At 43.8% G+C, this 21,206-nt stretch overlaps 2 protein-coding genes across 3 annotated transcripts in view; both read left to right on the forward strand.

Annotated features, from left to right (window-relative positions):
• relt (RELT TNF receptor) overlaps positions 1-21,206 on the forward strand; it is a 58,470-nt gene that overhangs the window by 16,273 nt on the left and 20,991 nt on the right. For both annotated transcript variants that reach the window (XR_008810531.1, XM_056283919.1), the window contains exons 2-6: positions 15,614-15,688; positions 15,903-15,995; positions 17,265-17,449; positions 18,209-18,261; positions 18,498-18,761. Coding sequence is in view for 1 of the 2 variants with exons in the window: in XM_056283919.1 (XP_056139894.1) it covers positions 15,644-15,688; positions 15,903-15,995; positions 17,265-17,449; positions 18,209-18,261; positions 18,498-18,761 (640 nt within the window). In the remaining variant the exon portion in view is untranslated. The remainder of the gene's footprint in view (positions 1-15,613; positions 15,689-15,902; positions 15,996-17,264; positions 17,450-18,208; positions 18,262-18,497; positions 18,762-21,206) is intronic.
• On the forward strand, positions 1,434-4,198 carry LOC130115274 (uncharacterized). The gene is made up of 3 exons (XM_056282887.1): positions 1,434-1,967; positions 2,050-2,190; positions 3,050-4,198. Exons 1-3 carry the CDS (start codon positions 1,434-1,436, stop codon positions 3,056-3,058), a joined length of 684 nt encoding a protein of 227 aa, XP_056138862.1. The 3' UTR covers positions 3,059-4,198.

The raw sequence follows: 21,206 nt of genomic DNA on the forward strand, positions 1-21,206 counted from the left end.
TAAAAGTTTGCGTGGATTCATTTGTTCATATTGCATAGCGGTGCAGGGTCTGGGATTCTTCTGTGTCGGTTAGTTAGGTTAGAATCCTGCTAAATTTGACATCATATGAAAAGGTCAAACATTTCGTGTGCTCACGGACCCACTGCTGTCAGTTTGACAACTCTATGCGAAGGTAATGGGGAAGTGCAAATTCTCAGACAATTGGTTGGACTGGAGGACACTGAATTTGACCCATGGCTGAAGCCTGCCACTGGGAATAAACAGGAGGCATATTGTTCAGTGTGTAAGAAAGCAATAAGTGTAACCTTGATGGGGATCAACGCTATCCCATCCCATATGCACTATAGGACTGCTACAGGATGCAGACAACAGTTGTCTATCATGCATTTCTGTGACACACCACTACCCAGTACCCCGCTGAAGCTACTATGATGGATGCTGCTTCATCTTCTGCTGACCTCAGGGTGATGATGGGTGCCAAACCAACTCTGCGCGCAGAGGTTCTGTGGTGTCGCAACGTGGTGGTAAAACACCACTCCCTCAATTCCAATGAAGGAATTTCAGATATTTTTAAAATAAGATGTTCACCTGTGGCAAGGACAAAACTGGGTACATCATCAGATTCAGATTAGCAACCTACTTAAAACAACAGCTTGTTATAGCACCAACAAGGCTGGGCCACTTGTGCTGATGTTTGATGAGAGCCTCAATCCATCGACAAAGAAAAACAGCTCGACGTCCATGTTCGATTTTGGAAGGATGGCTGTGTCTGATCCTAGTAATTTGGATCTCAATTCTTAAGACATGGAAGTGCCAATGACTTGTTGCACCACATCAAAGTAAGTGTATCTACTAGAATTTTAATTGTCGATACTTATGGACTTTGTGTGGTTGCTAGGGTGCACGTGTGATCACTTGTCTTTGATTTAGAATTGTTTTATTGCTTTGCTCTGCACTGCAGTTACAATTTACCATGCCAGCAAAGTGTTTTCATTCTTGGGGAGTGTAACTGGCTATTTAACATGTTAAAGAAAACATAAGCAGTAAAAACAAATAAACAAAAAATAAAATCATCAGCAAGTGACAAATAAGCAACTCAAATAGTACCGATCATGTTCAAAAGGGGTAAGAAGACGTTGAGAACTTTCCTAGTCCTATCACAGAAAGTTAAATCTGTTCATCTGGACATGTTTATTGGGAGAGAAATGTTTCATCACTCATCTAAATGACCTCTTCAGTCTCAACTGACTGCAGGTATCCCCACCCAACCCCATTCCAAAAACCTACTCACTTGGTTGTAACACAGTGATGTTATGCATCTGTCCTTACTGGTGGTATTTTGAATATACAGGTTCCTCTCAAATTGTGTTTACTTTCTCTCAGTTGGAACAACCCTTTGGTAAACAACCCTTGGGCAGCTTGTGTCCATCAGTATGGATGGCCCCAATGTCCACTTTAAGTTGGTGGCTCTTCTCCACAAAGAGCACGCAGAGCTCTACAGAGGTGCTCAGCTGGTTCTTGTTGGAAGCTGTGGTCTTCACACCCTCCACAACGCAGTAAAGGCAGGCTTTACTATGTGGCAGTTGGAAAAGCTCCTGAGAGCAATGCACTTCCTCTTCCACAACATTCCTGAGAGGAGAGAGGACTTCACTAGCCTGACTAGGTCCTCCTGCTCCCCACTACCATTCTGTGGCCACAGATGGATTGAGAATGTCCCTGCGGCAGAGAGAGCAGTTGAGGTTTGGCCAATGCTGCTGATGTATTTGGATGTTGTCAAGAAGAAGGTCCCAAACCCTGCCACTGCCTCTTATGATAACATTGCGGCAGCACAAGAGTATCCATTCATCATTGCCAAGCTGCAGTTCTTCCTGGTGATTTCCAGGACCTTCAGCACCTTCCTGACAAAATTACAAACCGATGAGCCAGTGTTGCCCTTCTTGGCCAAAGACTTGACTAAGCTGCTGCAGGTAATAATTACAGCAATTTAACTGAATTTCATTAGTCTATATTAATTGTTCTGTCACTGATTGCTTGCTATTTCTTCATAAGAGTCTACTGAGGTGGTTTGCGAAGAGGGAGCTCCTACAGGACCTCACCTCCCTGAAGCTGACCAAAGTCGATGCAGCCGATCTGAATTGGGTCTCCCCTATGGATGCTGAGATAAACCTGGGTGCTGAATCTGTCATCAAGGTAATTCTGATATATTTATTTTCAGAGATGCACATGTATGGATTTTCTTTTTTTCTTTTTTTTTGCATTACCTGTACACGAAACAAGCCAGTTTATTGTTAATAAATTGAGTGTTTTACCATTTTACTATGTTAATAATAATAATAATAATTATAGCAATTGTTGTGTAGTTTCAAATAAATATATATTGAAACTCTTTTTGTAAGTTCAATGAGAGGTGGATACAAACTTTTAAAAAATATATAAATCTTCCCTTCTGCACCATTTACAGCCTATGTTCCTTATTTGTCAGGCACTTCAGAGCAAACCAGGAAGCAGGGTAGGTGAGCTTTCTGTGCACACCTTCAGCAGAGAGTGTATACAGGGCATGGTTAACATGGTTAGAAATGTGCAGGAGAAAAGCCCCCTGAAATTTCTAGTGTTCAGGCACATGGCATGTTTGGATCCCAGAAAGATGAACAGGGATTCAGAGTGTTGCATCACAAAGACAAAGAGTATAGTCCAAACATTCATGTAGGCCAACCAGTTGGCAGGAGGTTTTTCAGCTGGTAGGAAAAAATATATTGTATAGGGACAGTAGAAGCAGATTATTCAAATTTACCAAGGTTGTTTGTTAAAGATCTCAATGTGCAAGACTGTTTCATTGTGCATTCTTCTGTACAGTGTGAAAGTGTCTAAGCTCTTTCCAAATGAAATAATTTTAACACTTCCTGAAGAAATCTACAATACACTGCTTACCTTTTAATGTGCACAGATGCTGTGAGCCATATATTTATCAAATAAATGTTGAAGCAGATGACTGGAATGAAATTGAATGACCTATGAATAAATACTTTCAATTTCCTTGTCAATGTTATAGGTGACGTGATCGTCAAACAGTTTGAGCTTTCTCTCTGTTGAGGGTAGAGATGAGTGTTTCCTCTCCATTCAGCCACTGGAGCAGCAGCTTGATGTGTTCCTGCACTCAGCATGTCTTACCCTGAGCTGTTAAGGTTCTGTCAGAGCCTTGTACTTCTGTCCCATGGACAAGCCACGGTAGGGAGAGGATTCTCTATCAACAAGGAGGTTGAAACCTGCAACCTCCTTGAAGAATCTCTGTGATGACCAGGTCAGTGTCTATGGGGGCGTTCTGAAGGTACCTCTCACCAAGGAGGTCCTGGCTTCTGCAGGCTCCGCAAGTTGACAGTACGGGATTCACCTGGAACAACAGCAGGAAAGAGAGCGAGAGAGTGCCACACAGCGCCTCAAGAGGAAAGGAGTCGAACATGAGCTAGAAGAGCTGAAAAAAAAACCATCCTAATAGATATGTACAACATCCTGCAAAACGACGCAGATCAACTAGCAGAGCAGGCAGAGGAAAATCTGGATCGTTATTGAGCAACTGATCAGGAAGTCCAACGCCCTCAGGGGGAGAAACAAAGAAAAACACAATGAGCTGATGCAAACTGAAAAAAACTGTTGGAATGCAAAGCAACGAATTGAGGTGCACGCCATGAATCTTGATAGGTGTTTGTAAGGAGGGAGCCCCCCCCCCCCCCACACACACACACACATCTCACTTTGTTTTATATACGGAAAAGGCTCCAGCATCCCCACGACCCTGAGCAGGATAAGCGGTTTGGATAAGGGATGGATGGATGGATGGATGGACTACTACCCAAGTTCAAAGTTTATACAAGTACAGATAGGGAAAGTCCAAGTTCTGAAATTAATGATTTCATAAGATTGTGTGTGCATGTGCGTGTGTGTGTGTTTGTGTGGCTATATCAGTTGTAATTGTAATATAGGCCTAGGAGTGTCCTTCGAAAGGCTGAGTTGCCATTCACTGCTGTAGAGCCCCACCTGCCCAATAGCATGCTGACGATGTGATTTCCAACAATGTTTTGTGTGAAAATGTTGTATGGCCTCATTTGTTAGGCCAAATGCAATGGAAAGTGAATGGGAAAGCGAGCAAAGCATACAAAGACCACAGATATTTTTGTTAATGACCATGTTGTGTGTGTGTGTGTGTGTGAGAGGGGGGGGGGGCGTGTTACTGTTTTTACTTTTAATAAACCTTGCCTTCGGGTTAGCCACTCAGTTTATTCTCTTGAGCTTTGTTCCCTGCCAGCCAATCTGAATTCTGTTGTATTGATACAGTGGTCCATTGAAGTTATCGTAAACTACGACTGTTTAGTTTTGTAATCTCAAAATCAACGTATAGTAAATATAAGTTAAAGTTAAAGATGTGTAAAGTAAAGTTAAAAGATGTGTCGCTGATGTAACCGGTTACAGCTCAAAGTGGTGCTGTGGTCTTAAAATGTATTGAAAAGGTCTTCAAATAAGGTCTGAAAAGGTATTGAATTTAACTTCAGGGCTCCTGCATATACCATGAGATCTCTCAGCTTTCTCAACCTTATGTAGCAAAGTCACACAGCAAACATCCAGTACAGTATTTAAGCCTAAAATCCTGAAGATTGTTGTTGTTAAACTTACTGATGCTTATGGTGATATGATATATGATATGGCATGGTGAACTCATGCACTTACATGAGTTTTTGAATGCTCAAAATCCCAGAGATCCATTTATCGTTTATCGACATTTTCCCACAAGTGATTTAAAAGAAGGCAGTGAGTTTACTAGCTTAATTTCCTCAGGTAGGGAGTTCCACAACTGTGGGGGTCTTACAGAAAACGCCCGGTCACCTTTCACAAGGCTGGCTGAGGGAACAGTTAAAACGGGTCTGCCTGAGGAGTGCAGGCAGCAGCCAGGCCCATAGGGTGTGATTAAATCAGTGATATATGTAAGAGCAAGGCCATATAGGGCTTTAGTAAAAGTTTAAAATCAATCCTATACCTAACAGGTAGCCAGTGAAGCTTTGCAAGAATGGGAATGATGTGGTCATGTCGCCTGGAATTTGTTAACAGTTTGGCAGCTAGTTTTTGGATGAGCTGGAGGCGGGAGATAATAATAATAATAACACTAATAATAATAACAATACATTTTATTTGTGGGCGCCCTACAGAACACAGTTAAAAAACAAGCAGCACTGTATCATACAGCATAAAATCAAAACAAATCAGTGTAGACAATAAAAAGCTAATACAACAGATAAGTATAAAATCATCATCAGCACAAAACTCAATGAAGCATGGTTCAGACTGAATGTGCCAGTTTGAAAAGGTGCGTTTTGAGATGGGATTTGAAGGTTGAAAGAGAGTCAATGTTACGTTAGTCAAAAGATGGACTATTGGCTGAGCCCTGAATATAGGGAGTTACAATAATCCAGACATGATGAGATAAATGCACGGATGAATTTTTCAAAGTCCCTTTGAGATAGAAAATTTTCAACTTTTGGATGTTCCTAATTTGGAGAAAGCAAGACTGTGCTACCTTTGTGATTTGTGTGTCAAAACGGAGCTCAGAGTCAAAAAAGACACCCAAATTGTGAGCAGACTACTTAACATTGGAGGTCAGGTTTCGTAGACGCTTTTCCAGATCGCCAGTTAGGTTAAGGGGGCCGAATAAAAGGACCTCAGATTTGGACTCATTGAGCTGGATGACATTTTCTGACATCAAGCACTTAATATCAGAGAGACAAGCCATAACATGAGAAAGATCGTGTGTGTAATTACCAGTAAGTGGGACATAAAGCTGGGTGTCCTCTGCATGACAGTGAAAATCAATTTTGTGATAATGGCTGATCTGACCCAAGGGGAGCATGTAAATGGAAAATAATAAAGGACCAAGAATTGAACTCTGGGGGACACCATACGCGTCAGATAGGTAGGGTTGGAACCAGGCAAGAGAAGTATGCTTAATGCCAACATAGTTTTCCAAGCGATTTAAAAGGATGTCGTGGTTGACTATATGAAAAGCGGAGCTTAGGTCAAGCAGAATTAAAATTGAGCAAGCACCAGTGTCAGCAATGAGCAATAAGTTGTTGGTAACTTTAATGAGAGCGGTTTCTGTGCTCTGGTGGGTAAAGAATTCTGATTGAAATTGCTCAAAATTACTACAACTTATGCATGTGTGTGATTAGTTGAAGAGCAACAGACTTTCTAATATTTTAGATAAAAAAGGTAGATTTGAAATTGGTCTAAAATTGCTTAAAATAAGAGGGTCAAGAGTAGGCTTCTTCAGCAGAGGTCGGACTATTGCGTGTTTGAAAGAGGATAGTCTCCTCCGGCAAATTAAATTGATCCACAGTTGATCTCTTCATTGCTGTGTATTTCCAAGGGGTTACCGCGGTTTGCAAAATCTCTCTCCCTTCTCATTTCTCACTCCAGAATGTTGGTAGTGAACCACAAATTATGAGGTATGTTTTACTTTTTTTTTCTCAGCTGTCACCCAGCTCTTAGATCTGAGCTAGCCTGGAGGTAGGGTGGCAAACTTCTTAGCCTCACAATTAGTCAGTCTTTATTTTTGTGCAACTGCCTAACTCACATTAGACTATTCAAGGAGAAAAACTTAAGATTGGTCAAATTCTATAGACCAGTCTAACTTTGTGCAACCAGCTCCTGCTTGTAGGTCACAAAATCTTAATTTCTTAAAACTTGCTGCTACCTGCATTTGTTTTCCTGCTTTCCATCTAGCTGCTGTGATCATGATGTAAAACACTACACTCTGTATCATGGGACAGTCGTACACACAGGACAGTGACATATTAAAGTTACCATTACAGTAACCGTTAAAATGAGAAACTACGAAAGCATGATTGAAAGTTTTTGTATGATTTGAATATTTGTGGATTAACTATCGTCTTAAACACATCAGTGATAGAAAGCATCATATTAGACATTTGTTAGCAAGTAGATCTTTAGGCCTGTGGCTTTAATAAGAAGCCAGTACACTATAATATGAATAGATTTTGATATAAATACTGTTATCTGAAATCTAAGAGTCACTTCGCCATGACTTCACCTCTCTTGCTGCTTTCTTAACTTACACTAAAAGAAGCAAAATTCATCTTATTCCTCTTTCTCTTCTGCCTGTGGCTCTTCACTTCCTGCTCGCCATCATCTAGTGGGATTTCTCCACTCAGCTGGATTATGGTATCAAAGAGCCTGAAAAAGCTTTAAAACACACTGGCTGTGACTCTGGCCTTCGCCCCAAAAACCACCACAGAATAGAATAATGTCCGTGTTTTTGTCCTGTCTGTTTCATTCTGTCTTTATCGCCGCTATTTTTAGAGCTCGGTAACAAAACAACAACAAAAAAAAGTGACTGGTCAGCTTATGTTGCTGTGACTTGTTTTTTTTATGTGTCCATCAAACAACAGCAACCGATGATTTGTAGTAATTACTGTTTTACACACTGTAGGAAAGTCATCGCAATCTCCTCTCCCCTCCCTTGCTGGCCTGTTTTGCATTTGTCCGGTCTTGTTTTTCTCATTTCATTCACATAAAAAAGACTAAAGCATTGTGGGTGGTGGTGTCTCAAGCCCCGGTGCCGTTTAGCCCTTTGTATTGGCTTCTTTAATGTGTCCTTTGGGATATTTTGAGAGGGGTAAATGTCCAGTTATTTTCTGCTCTACCTCCACTCCCTTCTCTCTTTGTATTTCTCCCCATTTTCCCTCTGTCTTTCTCTGCTGACCCCACCCGAGCCGCCTATATGACCATGGCTACCAAACCAAGGCACGTGGCTGCTACAGGCAAGAAACAAGAAGGGACATCACAAAAATTTAGAAAGTAATAAAATGCAAATAACAGCGTTACCAGTTGTGAAGCACAAAGTTTATCTCAAGAGTTGGCACGTGGAGAAGAGGGGAGAGAGAGGACACGGAAGGCATTGGGTTCAAGCAAACAGATGGCGATATCTATTTTTTTAGGCATGGATCGAGTCTAGTCCCAGACCACACTTTACTTTTTTTTATCACATAGCCCTTATTTGAATGTTATTTTAGGACTATGTTGACTGTGCTTTACAGTTGTCAGTCATGATGGGGAGGTTAAGTATAGCTTGTTTTCAGGGGGGATATTTCCAGCGTGCGCAGTGTCATAAATAAAAATTGCTGTCATTGTGATTCATAAGTCCAGAATTGAACAACACTCACAATTGCGTTTCTACTAGAGAACCAAGGTAAACAGGAGGATGATTTTGCAATTGCAAAATCTGGTCCAGGATCTGCTTTATTATTTCAGGTTAAGAAAGGGATCAGAGAAACCATTGCCAAGTCAGCATTAAAAGACAACCTCATCCTGAAGCAACAAGATGCACTGGTTAGAGCTGAGCTGTTCTGACCTGAGCCGGGCCAAGTTGAGATGAGCTGAGTTTAGCTGCGATAAGCTGGGTTAGGTTGGCCTGAACTGAAATTGTGTTATTTTCCTGCTTTTATGATGCCTTATGACGTACAATGCATGCAATGCAGAGATTGGCAGAAAAAAACATACAGTACACTCTACACCAATCAGCCAAAACATTAAAACCACCTGCCTAATATTGTGTAGGTACCCCTTATGCCGTGAAAACAGCTCTGACCCATTGAGGTATTGACTCCACAAGGTGAAGGTGTCCTCTGGTATCTGGCACCAAGATGTTAGCAGCAGGTCCTTTAAGTCCTCTAAGTTGTGAGGCGGGGCATTCATGGATCAGACTTGTTTTTCCAGCACATCCCAACAGATGCTCGATCAGATTGGGATATGGGGAATTTGGAGGCCAAGGCAACACCTTGAACTCTTCGTCGTGTTCCTTAAACCAGTGTTTCTCAACCGGGGGTCCGCGGACCCCTAGTGGTCCGTGGTGTAATTGCAAGGGGTCCGTGAAAATAAAATATCTTTAAAAAAAGAGATCCTATGACATTTATAGAAATAGGATTATTTTACTCAAATGTGACTGAGACCTTTATCTACCTAAACTATAAAGGGTAACAGGACTTTTTTCTCTAATTACATCTGTTTCACAAGTGTAATTTATTGTATTTTAATAAGAGATCTCGCTCCCGTTTGCATTGTTAAAAGTTACTGCATAAAAATTCTGTTGTTACATATTTCTGAAAGTTACTGAATACATATTCTGTTTTGTTACATATATCTGAAAGTTCCTGCATAAGAATTCTGTTTTGTTAACTATATCTAAGTTACAACTGAAAGCTCTTATTTTTGCCCCAAAGAGTGAATAAATGCTATAATGCAATTTAAAATGCAGTTTCTACTGTTTCTATCAAATTGCAACCCCCCTCTCCCAAGATCAGGTGGAGGGGTCCTCAGGGTAGATCAAAAATACGCAGGGGGTCCAGGACCCCAAAAAGGTTGAGAACCACTGCCTTAAACCATTCCTGGAAAAAGTGTGCAGTGTGGCAAGGTGCATTATCCAGCTGAACGAGGCCACTGCCATCAGGGAATACCGTTGCCATGAAGGGGTGTAGCTGGTCTGCAGCAATGTTCAGGTAAGTGTTACGTGTCAAAGTAATGTCCACATAAATGCCAGGACCTAAGGTTTCCCAGCAGAACATTGCCCAGAGCATCACACTGCCTCCACCGGCTTGCCTTCTTCCCATAGTGCACCCTGGTGTCATGTCTTCCCCAGGTAAACGACACACATGCAGCCGACTATCCACATGATCTAAAAGGAAACGTGATTCATTAGACCAGGCCACCTTCTTCTGCTGCTCCATGGTCCAGTTCTGACGCTCACGTGCCCATTTTAGCCACTTTCAGTGGTGGACAGGGGTCATCATGGGCACTCTGACCGGTCTGTGGCTACGCAGTCCCATATGCAGCAAGCTACGATGCACTGTGTGTTCTGACACCTGTCTATCATAGCCAGCATTAGCTTTTTCAGCAATTTGAGCTACAGTAGCTCTATTTTTGGGATGAGATCAGACATACTAGCCTTTGCTCCCCATGCACATCAGTGACCCTTGGGCGCCCATGACCCTGTCACCGGTTCAGCAGTTGTCCTTCCTTGGACCACTTTTGGTAGGTACTGACCACTGCATACCGGGACTACCCCACAAGACCTGCCGTTTTGGAGATGCTCTGACCCAATCGTCTAGCCATCACAATTTGGCCCTCGTCAAAGTCGCTCAGATCCTTACACTTGCCCATTTTTCCTGCTTCCAACACATCAACTTCAAGAACTGACTGTTCACTTCCTGCCTAATATGTCCCATCCCCATGACAGGTGCAACTGTAACGATGTTCTTTACTTCACCTGTCAGTGGTTTTAATGTTTTAGCTAATTGGTGTTTTGTCAACATAGAGTATATCATTGCAGATTAAAAAAACGAGAAATGAATGCCCATTATACAAAGACACCACATTAAGGCCTTTGCATGTGGGATTTTGCAGGATAACAGCTCTTAGTGGATTAGTTGGGCTGGATGGACTAGAGGATCAAGAGGGTCAACGGGTGTTGGTGGCTCAAGCTCTTTATCCAACCTACAAAACTATCCACCAGATCCTGCACAGACTCACTTTTTACAATCATGCTGTTGTCCTTTAAAGACTGCCATTGCAGAGGCCACTGGATTAATGGAAGGATGCAGTGTGGGGAGAATGGCCTTGAAGTATGGGGGGGAGAGCGGGAACAGGGGGGAGATGCGGTGAAAGGAGGGATTGATGGTGGAATGAGGAACCAAAGAGCGTTGGTCGAAAAATAGAAAACAAGAGAAAGTGTTAGATGATGGATGAACAAAGGCGATGGCGCTGGGCCGGTTGTGGGCTGGTAAAACTCTTGATGGATGGAGGGATGAGAGAAGCAGTTGAGGGGTGTGTGGAGGGCTGAGTGAAGTGTAGCGGAGAAACAGTACGGGACATGTGCTTCAACAATACAAGTGGCGGTCACCTCTGTTGTGGGTTTGTTTGGGAAACCCTCAGACGAATTGGATTTTAAATGCGACATCACACACAGTTCCACGGTGTTTTTTGACGGCCTGGCAGCAACAGTTACTTGTAAAAAGCAGTGATGAGGACCGAGGCACAATTTGCAGATCATCTTTGGACACAATTTTGGGCACACAGGGACAAACATTTTAGGGCAAGTTTTCTGCGTTTAACTTGGTTTTGTATTGCCATTAAGATAGTCAGAAGTGAAGACATTGTGCTCGTGTTTGCAGCCAGACATTGTCAAAAGGCTGTTTCTTGTGGCCTAAATTAACCGACTGGTATCGTTTTGGGGCCTTTTTCAATGCGTCCATTTATCCCTATTGGTAATCAAGTGCAGTTGGTTCATTGACGAGGAATCCAGAGGTCAACTGTGGTCAGGGCTAAAAAGCCAATATTCTTGAACCCCTCCAAACCAATCCAATTTGTTACTTGACACTTACCAAAATGGTAACCCTAAATTCTAGGTCACATTTTGCTATCGCTTTCTCTATCATTGTCATTTTATTGATCCTTTTTTTCCTGTGTGTGCATGTGTGATGTGTGTGTGTGTGTGTGTGTGTGTGTCAGTGTGTGTGTCAGTGTGTGTATGAGAGAGACTTGTAATTAGCCTCTCGCTCTGGTCTATATGGCATTTTAACGGATGGTTCTATATATAATGTTCTATCAGGCAGAATTGTAAAAGCTGGTTTTAGCTGTCTCACTCACTGCTACCTTCTCTTCCTCTCCCTCTCTCCCTCTCCCTCTCTCTCCCTCTCTCTCTCTCTGCTTCTGCTTTCTGCCCCTATCCGTTTTGATCTACTGGCCCCTGTCCTTCAGAGCCGTGTTATTTTTTCAAAGTGGTGGTTTTTCATTCCATGCTTTATCTTTCTCTCTGTCCCTGAAATTATCCTAGAGAAGCCTATCATTGGCATAAAGGCCTCGCAAGCCCAAAATCATGAACTCATTACATTTTTTTTTATTTCCTGGTGTGTATAAAAGCACAGCATGGCGTTGGCTCGGTGGTATAACTGGTTGTGGCTGTGTGGACACGTGCGCCCACGCACCCATACATGCACAAGTAAGTAACCATGCAAGAACTTCAGTATGCATATATGCAAAACAGCACGCCTGTGCATGCAAACACACACACACACACATGCAGATAAACTGACTTGCATAAACTGATGCCAGGTTTATGAGTTCCTCTGGTGTGTGTATGTAAATTTGTTTGTGTGTGTGCATGTGTCTATGTATTTGTCTGTGTGTGCATGTGTCTATGTATTTTTGTGTGTGTGTGTGTGTGTGTGTGTGTGTGTGTGTGTTGACCGCACAGTGAGAGAATGAATGGGTTGGAGAGGAATAGTGTTGACTTTCTCGCCAACTAATATTTAGAACATTATATTTTGCTGTGGTCAAAGGTGAAAAGTTGTGTTAAACTGACCTCACCCCCCCTTCCCTCCACACACACACATACACACACGACTACATAAACACATGCATGCACACTCATACACACAAACGTGCACATAAATACACTCGCATGTATGTGCACACGCGCGCGCACACACACACACACACACACACACACAGTGTAATGGAAGCTGTAACAAAAGGGGGCATGTCCTATGGTCGTTTGGGGTGTGTCTGTAGTCAGACTGACTGTATAAGACACAGGCAGGTACAATGAACTTTGCTAGTCAGCTAAACAGGTTTGTGTGTTGGGGTTGTATGTCTGTTGCGTGTGTGACTTTATGTGGGGTTTTTTTGGGTTTTTTTTTTTACACTTGCAGCTTAGTGTTAACACTATTCTATTTTTATTTTTTTTAATTTCTTTAAATATTTGTTTTACTGTTAAAAAAGGTCATTTGCAGATCTTTAGTTTTGGTGCAGTGCCTCTCACCACTATGAACTACTTTAGTGTGCGACTGTGACACAGTTGGTAGATATTTATATTTATAAGAAAAAGAGAGCGTTTGGTCCGGACCCAGCACTTGTAGTAACACTCGCAGCATCCTCACTGAGTTGCCAAGGCAACCGCGTCAGTCCACTGCAAGTCTGGGGTAAGTTAACCTCCCTCTCCTTGCGTTCTCCCCTCTTCTGTCTCTTTGTCTCTCCATCTCCCCTGCCTCTTTTTTTGTGTGTGTGTCTCTCACCACCTCTACCTCTTAACCCCCTTTCCCATTTCCATTTTCCAACTCTTCTCCGCCCACTCTCTCGCTCACTCTGTATTGGTTAGGTTTTTTTTTTCTTCATACCGCTTCTTATTTTTCTCCTTTCTACATCTGACTCCGTTTTCCTGTCACCCTCCTCTCTGCTTGTCTTTTCGCTTTCTCTTTTTCTGCCCTCATCTGTACTCTATGATCTTTTTCTTTTTTCCCCCCTCGGATCTACAACTCCCTCTCTTTCGCCCTCTCTTTTTCTGCCAGACTCGTGCAACATGCGTGCATCTTTTCATGTTTTTCTTCGGCGGTTTTATAAACCGTTCCAGGTCCGGCCAAACCATTGTTTAGATGCCTTCTCTCTGGGAGGGAAGGAGAGAGCAAAAGGGAAAACAAAATATCTCCCTATGGTCTCTGGTGTGTTTGCTTTAGCTTGTCGTGCATGTTGCTTCTTGCAATTACGAGATGACAGTGATGACTTAAGTTGCACAGGACGTGGTTGTGATAATTGCTGAGATGCTGCCAGGGGTTTTAACGCCCTGTGAATCCCTCGTGTCTGTAATTTTGTGAGTTAAAATTCCAACACAAATGACCCACCGTATGCTGGCAAGGACCAAGATCTCCCTGATGATACTAGTCCCGTGCAATCCACATCTGTCATTTTGGGCACCGAAATAGCTTCATAGGTAATTGAAAGTGTGAAGCTAGAACAGTTTTGGGAAAAAAAAAAAAATTCTTCGCTTTGGTTTAAGTATTGTTTGGTGAAAATGTGGTGGGGTCACACAATAGCAGTAGGCCACACATAGCAATTTGAAATTGTTTTGCCACCCTGTTCGTCACATTTGGTGTGGAGCTTTGGAAAGTTGATAAGGAAAGTTGATCTGCCATATATCACTTTTCCTCTTTTTTTGTGGACAAGTTCCCATGCACAGTTTCACACTTTGATTCAGTGTGAATTGTACTAAATGTGGTGAAAAGGGGCCTCCGGGTAGTGTAGTGGTCTATTCCGTTGACTACCAACACGGGATCGCCGGGTCGAATCCCCGTGTTACCTCCAGCTTGGTCGGGGGTCCCAAAAGGCACAATTGGCCGTGTCTGCGGGTGGGAAGTCGGATGTAGGTATTTGTCCTGGTCGCTGCACTAGCGCCTCCTCTGGTCGGTCAGGGCGCCCCCCCTGGATCGGCAGAGTGGGGGGTGGAGCAGTGACCGGGATGGCTCAAAAAGAGCGGGGTAATTGGCCAGATACAATTGGGGAGAAATTGGGGGAAAAAATGGTGAAAAGGCATTAGTGTGTGGTAAGTTATCTACTTTTTGCTGGCACATGCTCAGTGTTGCACCTCGATTGAATTAATGTGCATGTGTGTGTGTGTGTGTGTGTGTGGGCCATGCTGGTGAGAATGCATAAATATAGCCTTGCATGTCTTGGAACGATGTCCGTTGTTCAGATGACCTGCGCTACTGTAATATTAGCCTACATGGTTTGGCTGGTCAGCTGGCCGTACTGGCTGTTTTGGTTGGCCATTTGTATGTTTCACTCTTACATTCAATTTGTTTCACAAAACCTTCAGGAGAAAAAAAAAAATCCCAATCATTGCACACACAACAAAAACCAAAAGGCAGTCGGGCTTTGGTTTGTTTTTGTTTTTTTGTATCTTCTTCTAAGAACTAACATGACTTTATTTACTATCATCAGTAAAGATATTCTGGAAAAGCTGAAATCCAGTGTTGAATCCACATCAAAGAAGGTTGAATGTTGAGTGATGAAATGTATCCGTCAATAAACATTGTATCCAGATGAACTGATTAACCACCTTTGATGTTCTTACCTGGCTTATTGAGCGTCAAGACACTCTGAAGCCACAGTTCAGGGACATGACTGAGGGTTGAGTGCTGTTGGGAAATTATCATGTTGTGCATGCTAGAGCGTCCATAACCACAGAAAGGATGGGATTCATGTTAAATGCTATTTACAGTGTCCACACTTACTCCTTACCTCCCTGTCACACGAGTAAGGCGTGCCCTAGACCCAGGTGTTTTTTTGCCAAATATCTATATATATATATATGTGTGTGTGTGTGTGTGTGTGTGTGTGTGTGTGTGTGTGTGTGTGTGTGTGTGTGTGTGTGTGTGTGTGTGTGTGTGTGTGTGTGTGTGTTTGGCTGTGGTGAGACTGGAGCAGTGCACTTTATGTTACTATTTTCCCAGAGTTAAAATGCAATTAACAGCATTCCTGAATGTCACCTTAAAGCGTTATGGATGTTGGCAACTTAAAGCAGACCCAACAGAGTGTTTTGTGTTACACGAGAATCTAAATTAATTAATTAATTAATTAAAAAACATACAAACTAAAAAGTTCTGTTATCAAGAAGGGTTTCCTGTCACTATGCTGTACATGAGGTTAACTTTTCACACCTCACATCTCTGTGAGGCCTGCTGCACAAGTCTCATGCCCCCCTCTGTCCTGTCACTTCATTCAGATCATATGTGCATAGAGGAATACATTGAAGATGATGAGGAACCACCTTTGCTGCTCAGCTCTTGTCCTTCTTACGGTAAGTGTGCGTGCGTGCATGTGTGTGTGTGTGTGTGTGTGTGTATTTTTCCAAGCCTGTGTATATGCTTGTTGTGTGTGTGTGTGTGTGTGTGTGGGTGTGTGTGGGTTGAGGGATGTATATGCACATTTTGGCGTGTGTGTGTGTGTGTGTGCGTGTGCGTGTGCATGCATGCGTGCGTGTGTGAACGTGTATCTGTGTCTGTTCCCCTCAGGTGTTTGGCTGTGGTGGGACTGCAGCAGTGCAGTGTCGGTGGGGGGAAGGGTGTACTTGTTTGCAGTGCCCCGCTGGCCAGGAGCCATCGAAGGTAAGAAAAAAAGAAGAAGAAGAGACCGACCCTCTCAAATGTATGGAAGTGTTTGATGGGACGTAGGCGGGTGTCGTTTGTATTTTCTTCCCAAAATCTTGAAGCCACTGCAAACTCTATAAGACCAAAGCATTTCCCTCCTTCCCACCACCTCCACTGCCATCTTGACTTACTTACTGGGGAGAGTAAGGGAGCAGTTCTGCACAAAAACTACGCAGTCCCTCTGCAGTCCCTCGCCAAATCTCCTGCAACACAAGGTCCAGCTTGTGATTGAGAATCACTGAGCAGTGAAGCGAGTACGTTTTCTAAAACTAACTGCAAGACACCTGGATATTGGCGTTTACTTAAGACGTGCCAGATTCAAGACAATTTATTTCAAATAACTAACTTAAACCCTATTCAAATGTATAATATTTGTTATCTTGGAAGGGCATTTTGCTCACCATGCTAAGCATGACTGCAGTGTATCAATTACAGCCTATTTTATTACATTTGATTTTAGAAATGTAGATTTTTTTTCTTGTAATTTTGATTTGAGTTAAATGTACACAAACCTTGTATTAAAAACACTGCACTCGGCGTGCGGGTAGCGTAGCAGTCTGTTCCGCTACCAACATAGGGATCACCTGATCAAAACCCCGTGTTACCTCCAGCTTGATCAGGTGTCCCTACAGAAACAATTGGCTGTGTCTGCGGGTGGGAAGCCGGATGTGAGTATGTGTCCTTGTCACTGCACTAGCACCTCCTCTGGTCGTTTGGGGCGCCTGTTCAGGGGTGGGGGTACTTGGGGGGGAATAGCGTGATCCTCCCACATGCTACGTCCCCCTGGTGAAACTCCTCACTATCAGGTGAGGAGGAGGCATGTGGTAGTCTGCTGCCCTCCCCGGATTGGCAGAGGTGGTGGAGCAGCGACCAAGATGGCTCGGAAGAGTGGGCTAATTGGCCGGATACAATTGGGGAGAAAAAGAGGGGGGGGGGACTCAAAACACTGCACTCTACAATACTATTATTACAAAGATTTGACTCAGAAAACAGAATATTTTCTGCTCTTGTCATTTAAACTGTGCTTAACAGAATTTTTGAACAGTTGACTTTAACTTTGCCTATAATTATGATTTTGAGTAACCTCTTTTATGTAGACTAGGCTTAGGATCAGGGTTAGCATACTTCCAGGGTTAGGTTTTAGTTCAGGCTTCACTGCCTGCTTCTTTTTCCCCCCCCATTTTGCGGCTACTTTTCTCTAAAACTACGTTTCCTCTTTCATGCCAGGCTTGTGGTCAAATCCAAGGGCCAGAGGAGGATGTGCAATGTCAGCCTTGCACAGTAGGCACATTTTCAGACAGATTTGACTCTGGAGTTTGCCGTCTACATGCCTCATGTGGGGTCCTTGGGCGAAAGGTTGCTGCACCTGGCACCTTGCAATCTGACACAGTCTGTGGAGATTGTCTGCCTGGGTAAGAGTTCGGCTTTTTATCTATCTATATCTGTATATCTATGTATCTATCAATCCATCGATCTAGCTAGCTAGCTACACAGACAGACAGACAGCTAGCTAGCTAGTTGTCTGTCTGTCTGTCATGCCAATTTTATTTGTATAGTCCAATATCACAAATTACAAATATGACTGTGACTGTCTGTCTGTCTGTCTGTCTGACTGACTGACTGTCTGTCTCTGGATGGCTGTCTTCATGGCTGTGTGGCTGGCTGGCTGCTTTCCTACCTTGTTGTGTGGCTGTCTATTGATGCACCCATCTCCCATCAGACAACAGACGTGAAATCAAAGTTCTCTGTACAAACATGCGCCTCATTAACTCTTACGTGTTCTTAATCTAGTCTTGTCATTTTCTCTGTCAAGTAAACCACAATTCCAGTGAACACACACAGACACACACACATGCACGCACACATGCACTCACACCTACACTATGTCAATCAGCATAGTGAACACGCAAGGGCAAGCGGAATATTTCTCTAGAAGCCATGATACACCACAAGCTTTAACCACAGAATCATTCTTTCATTTTAAAACACCGATGTCACATAAATCTCTCCTCTCTGCCATTCTCTCCTCTTTCTTTCTTTCTTTCTTTCTTTCTTTCTTTCTTTCTTTCTTTCTTTCTTTCTTTCTTTCTTTCTTTCTTTCTTTCAAACCAATTCGTCACTCCTCTTGTTGCCTAAAAATCTGTTTGTTGTGTGTTCGTGTCCCTTTACAGTTTCCAACTAACTGCCATGGGGAAAATTTCCACCTTAAGTCCGTGTCGCCAAGGTAAAGAATGATCATTCCATGTATTTGTGCGAGTGTGTTGTGAGGGTGTGTTCTGTGTGTTTATGGTTACACACGGTACACATTAGCTATTCAGCCAATATGAGCGTGAGTATTATTAACTTGCTCTTGAATTGTGAGCTTTTCTTTCCAGTAACAATGCCGAACTTTTCCACTTTGTCGCTCACTCTTTCCTGCTGCCATGTTTCATCCTCGTTTTCTTCCATCTCTCCCGCCAGCTCCCTTGCCACCCCAGGTCAGGAAGGTGCGTACCGTTGGAAAGGGCCCCGTCGGTGGCAGAAGTGGCACAATGGTCAACGGCACGGCGGTGCGCAGTGCTGAGGAGAAGACGGCGGAGTATGCTGTGTTCGCCCTGGTGCCAATCTTTTGTGTGATGGGCCTGCTGGGCATCCTCATCTGCAACATCCTGAAGAAAAAGGGCTACCGCTGCACCGCCGAAAAAGAGGGAGGGGAAGAAGAGACGGCCACCCCAGCAAAGGAAGGTTTGTGAGATAGACACAAGTGTGTGTGTGTGTGTGTGTGTGTGTGTGTGTGTGTGTGTGTGTGTGTGTGTGTGTGTGTGTGTGAGAGAGAGAGAGAGAGAGAGAGAGAGAGAGAGAGAGAGAGAGAGAGAGAGAGAGAGAGAGAGAGAGAGAGAGAGAGAGAGAGAGAGAGAGAGAGAGAGAGAGAGAGAGAGAGAGAGAGAGAGAGAGAGAGAGAGAGAGAGAGAGAGAGAGAGAGCGACTGTCACTCGTAAGAAGGGTGGGAGAAAAATGAAAGGTTAAGAGTGTAAGAGGGAGGGCGTCAGGGTGGCGTGGCTGTCTGCTCCATTGCCTACCAACACGGGGATCACCGGTTCGAATCCCCGTGTTGCCTCCGACTTGGTCGGGTGTCCCTGCAGACACAATTGGCCATGTCTGCGGGTGGGAAGCCGGATGTGGGTATGTGTCCTGGTCGCTGCACTAGCGCCTCCTCTGGTCGGTCGGGGTGCATGTTTGGGGGGGGGGACTGGGGGAATAGCATGATCCTCCCACGCACTATGTCCCCCTGGTGAAACTCCTCACTGTCAGGTGAAAAGAAGCGGCTGGCAACTCCACGTGTATCGGAGGAGGCATGTGGTAGTCTGCAGCCCTCCCCTGATTTGCAGAGGGGGTGGAGCAGCAAAAAGAAAAAATATGCCAAGTTATAGGAAAAGGTGAGTCACATAAAGGTGAGAAGAGAAAGGGAGAAATAAAAGGAAGAGACAAAACACGTAGAGAACAAAGAAAAAATCGAGGAAAATCCACCAAAAATTACAAGGCACATACACATGCATGCACACAAGCACCCAAACACAAATGCATGATGTGGTCAAGCGCAGTCACAGGTGAGGACAAAGCCAGAACCAAAGGGCAGTGTCTGTTTGCATGAGTGTGTATGTGTGCGCACAACAGCAGTTCACGTATTTCTCTTTGACACTGCAGCGTTCAAGGGTACATGGAGTTTTTTTTTATCTTGAGTTGAACTCTGACCTTGCAGAAGTCATAATGCAGACAATATTGACCAAGAAGTAATCCTTCATGAAAAGAGTTTCCAACAACAGTTTCCCCGCTTACACCAGAGCGAGGAGGAGAGAGGGCAGAGACGGAGAAGGAGCTAGAAAGTGGGAGGAAAGTGACAAGACAGAATGGGGGCAGAGAAAGAAGCAGAGAGGCACAAATAGAAAGATGGAAAAAGAAACTGTGAGGTAGAAGAAGATAGAAACATACAGAAAAGAGACTAAGATAGACAAAGGCAGGCAGACTGACAGAGAGGTTAAAACGAAGGCACTGTCACCACACCCATTCCCTGTGGTTTGCACAACTTCTGAGCAGCACCACGGCTCTCTCATTCTGTCCTCTCCTTGCAGCAGAGTGTAACAGTATTATAACACGCAAATCGCCATAGACCAGAATTTCCTAAACTTTCGATCTGCCGGGGACTCAGATGACAGTCTCCCATAACTTAGTGAAACATAGAGCCACCAATGGACCAGGTGCACCAGCGACACGGCCCAGTCGCCAGTTTTGGGTCTTAATGGATGGTTTCAAAAATAAGGCCAAAAAAATAAAAAATACTCAGTCGTCTATCCATCGCCCCCTTGACACTGATCTTTTTCAGTACTTGATATACCAGCCTGGTTTTCAGGATCGTGTGGTGTCAGAAGCCTCAGGTTCACACACTCTTTTGATGATGCAGTGTTGGGGGAGGAGCCTAGCCTACCTACCCTAGATCAGATTTCTTCAGATGTGGTTGGGGACCAAAAATGGATTGTGCGCTTGACAATATCTAATGGGTCTTCCCATGAAAAGAGTATGTGTGTAAATACAGTATGTAAACGAATACCTTTTCAACAAGCTGGGGTCGTGTGGCTGGAACTAACTGCATTCCCTGCCCAGCTCTTTGGTTTAGATTGGTGTTTATAATCTAGTTTGGCATAAATCCACATTTCATACAGCACAGATCTGTGGGTATATACTATATCATCATGCTGATTTTGGTAGCAATATCATCGATTTTCGATTATACGCATATGTTTATTAGATCTTTACTCACATATTGTTGGATACAAATGTCCAGATAGAAAGCTTAAAGAAGGCAGTTTTCGGGGTGTCTGGGTAGCGTAGCGGTCTATTCCGTTGCCTGCCAGCATGGGGATCGCCGGTTCGAATTGCCGTGTTAACTTCCGGTTTGGCCGGGCATCCCTGTGGACACAATTTGCCGTGTCTGCGGGTGGGAAGCCGGATGTGGGTATGTGTCCTGGTCACTGCACTAGCAACTCCTCTGGTCGGTTTGGGCGCCTGTTCGGGGAGGGAGGGGTAACTGGGAGGAATAGCGTGATCCTCCCATGCACTCCGTCCCCCCTGGCGAAACTCCTCACTGTCAGGTGAAAAGAAGTGGCTGGCAGCTCCACATGTATGGGAGGAGGC

Source organism: Lampris incognitus, chromosome 7 (assembly GCF_029633865.1).
Source record: "Lampris incognitus isolate fLamInc1 chromosome 7, fLamInc1.hap2, whole genome shotgun sequence".
Taxonomy (NCBI): Eukaryota; Metazoa; Chordata; class Actinopteri; order Lampriformes; family Lampridae; genus Lampris; species Lampris incognitus.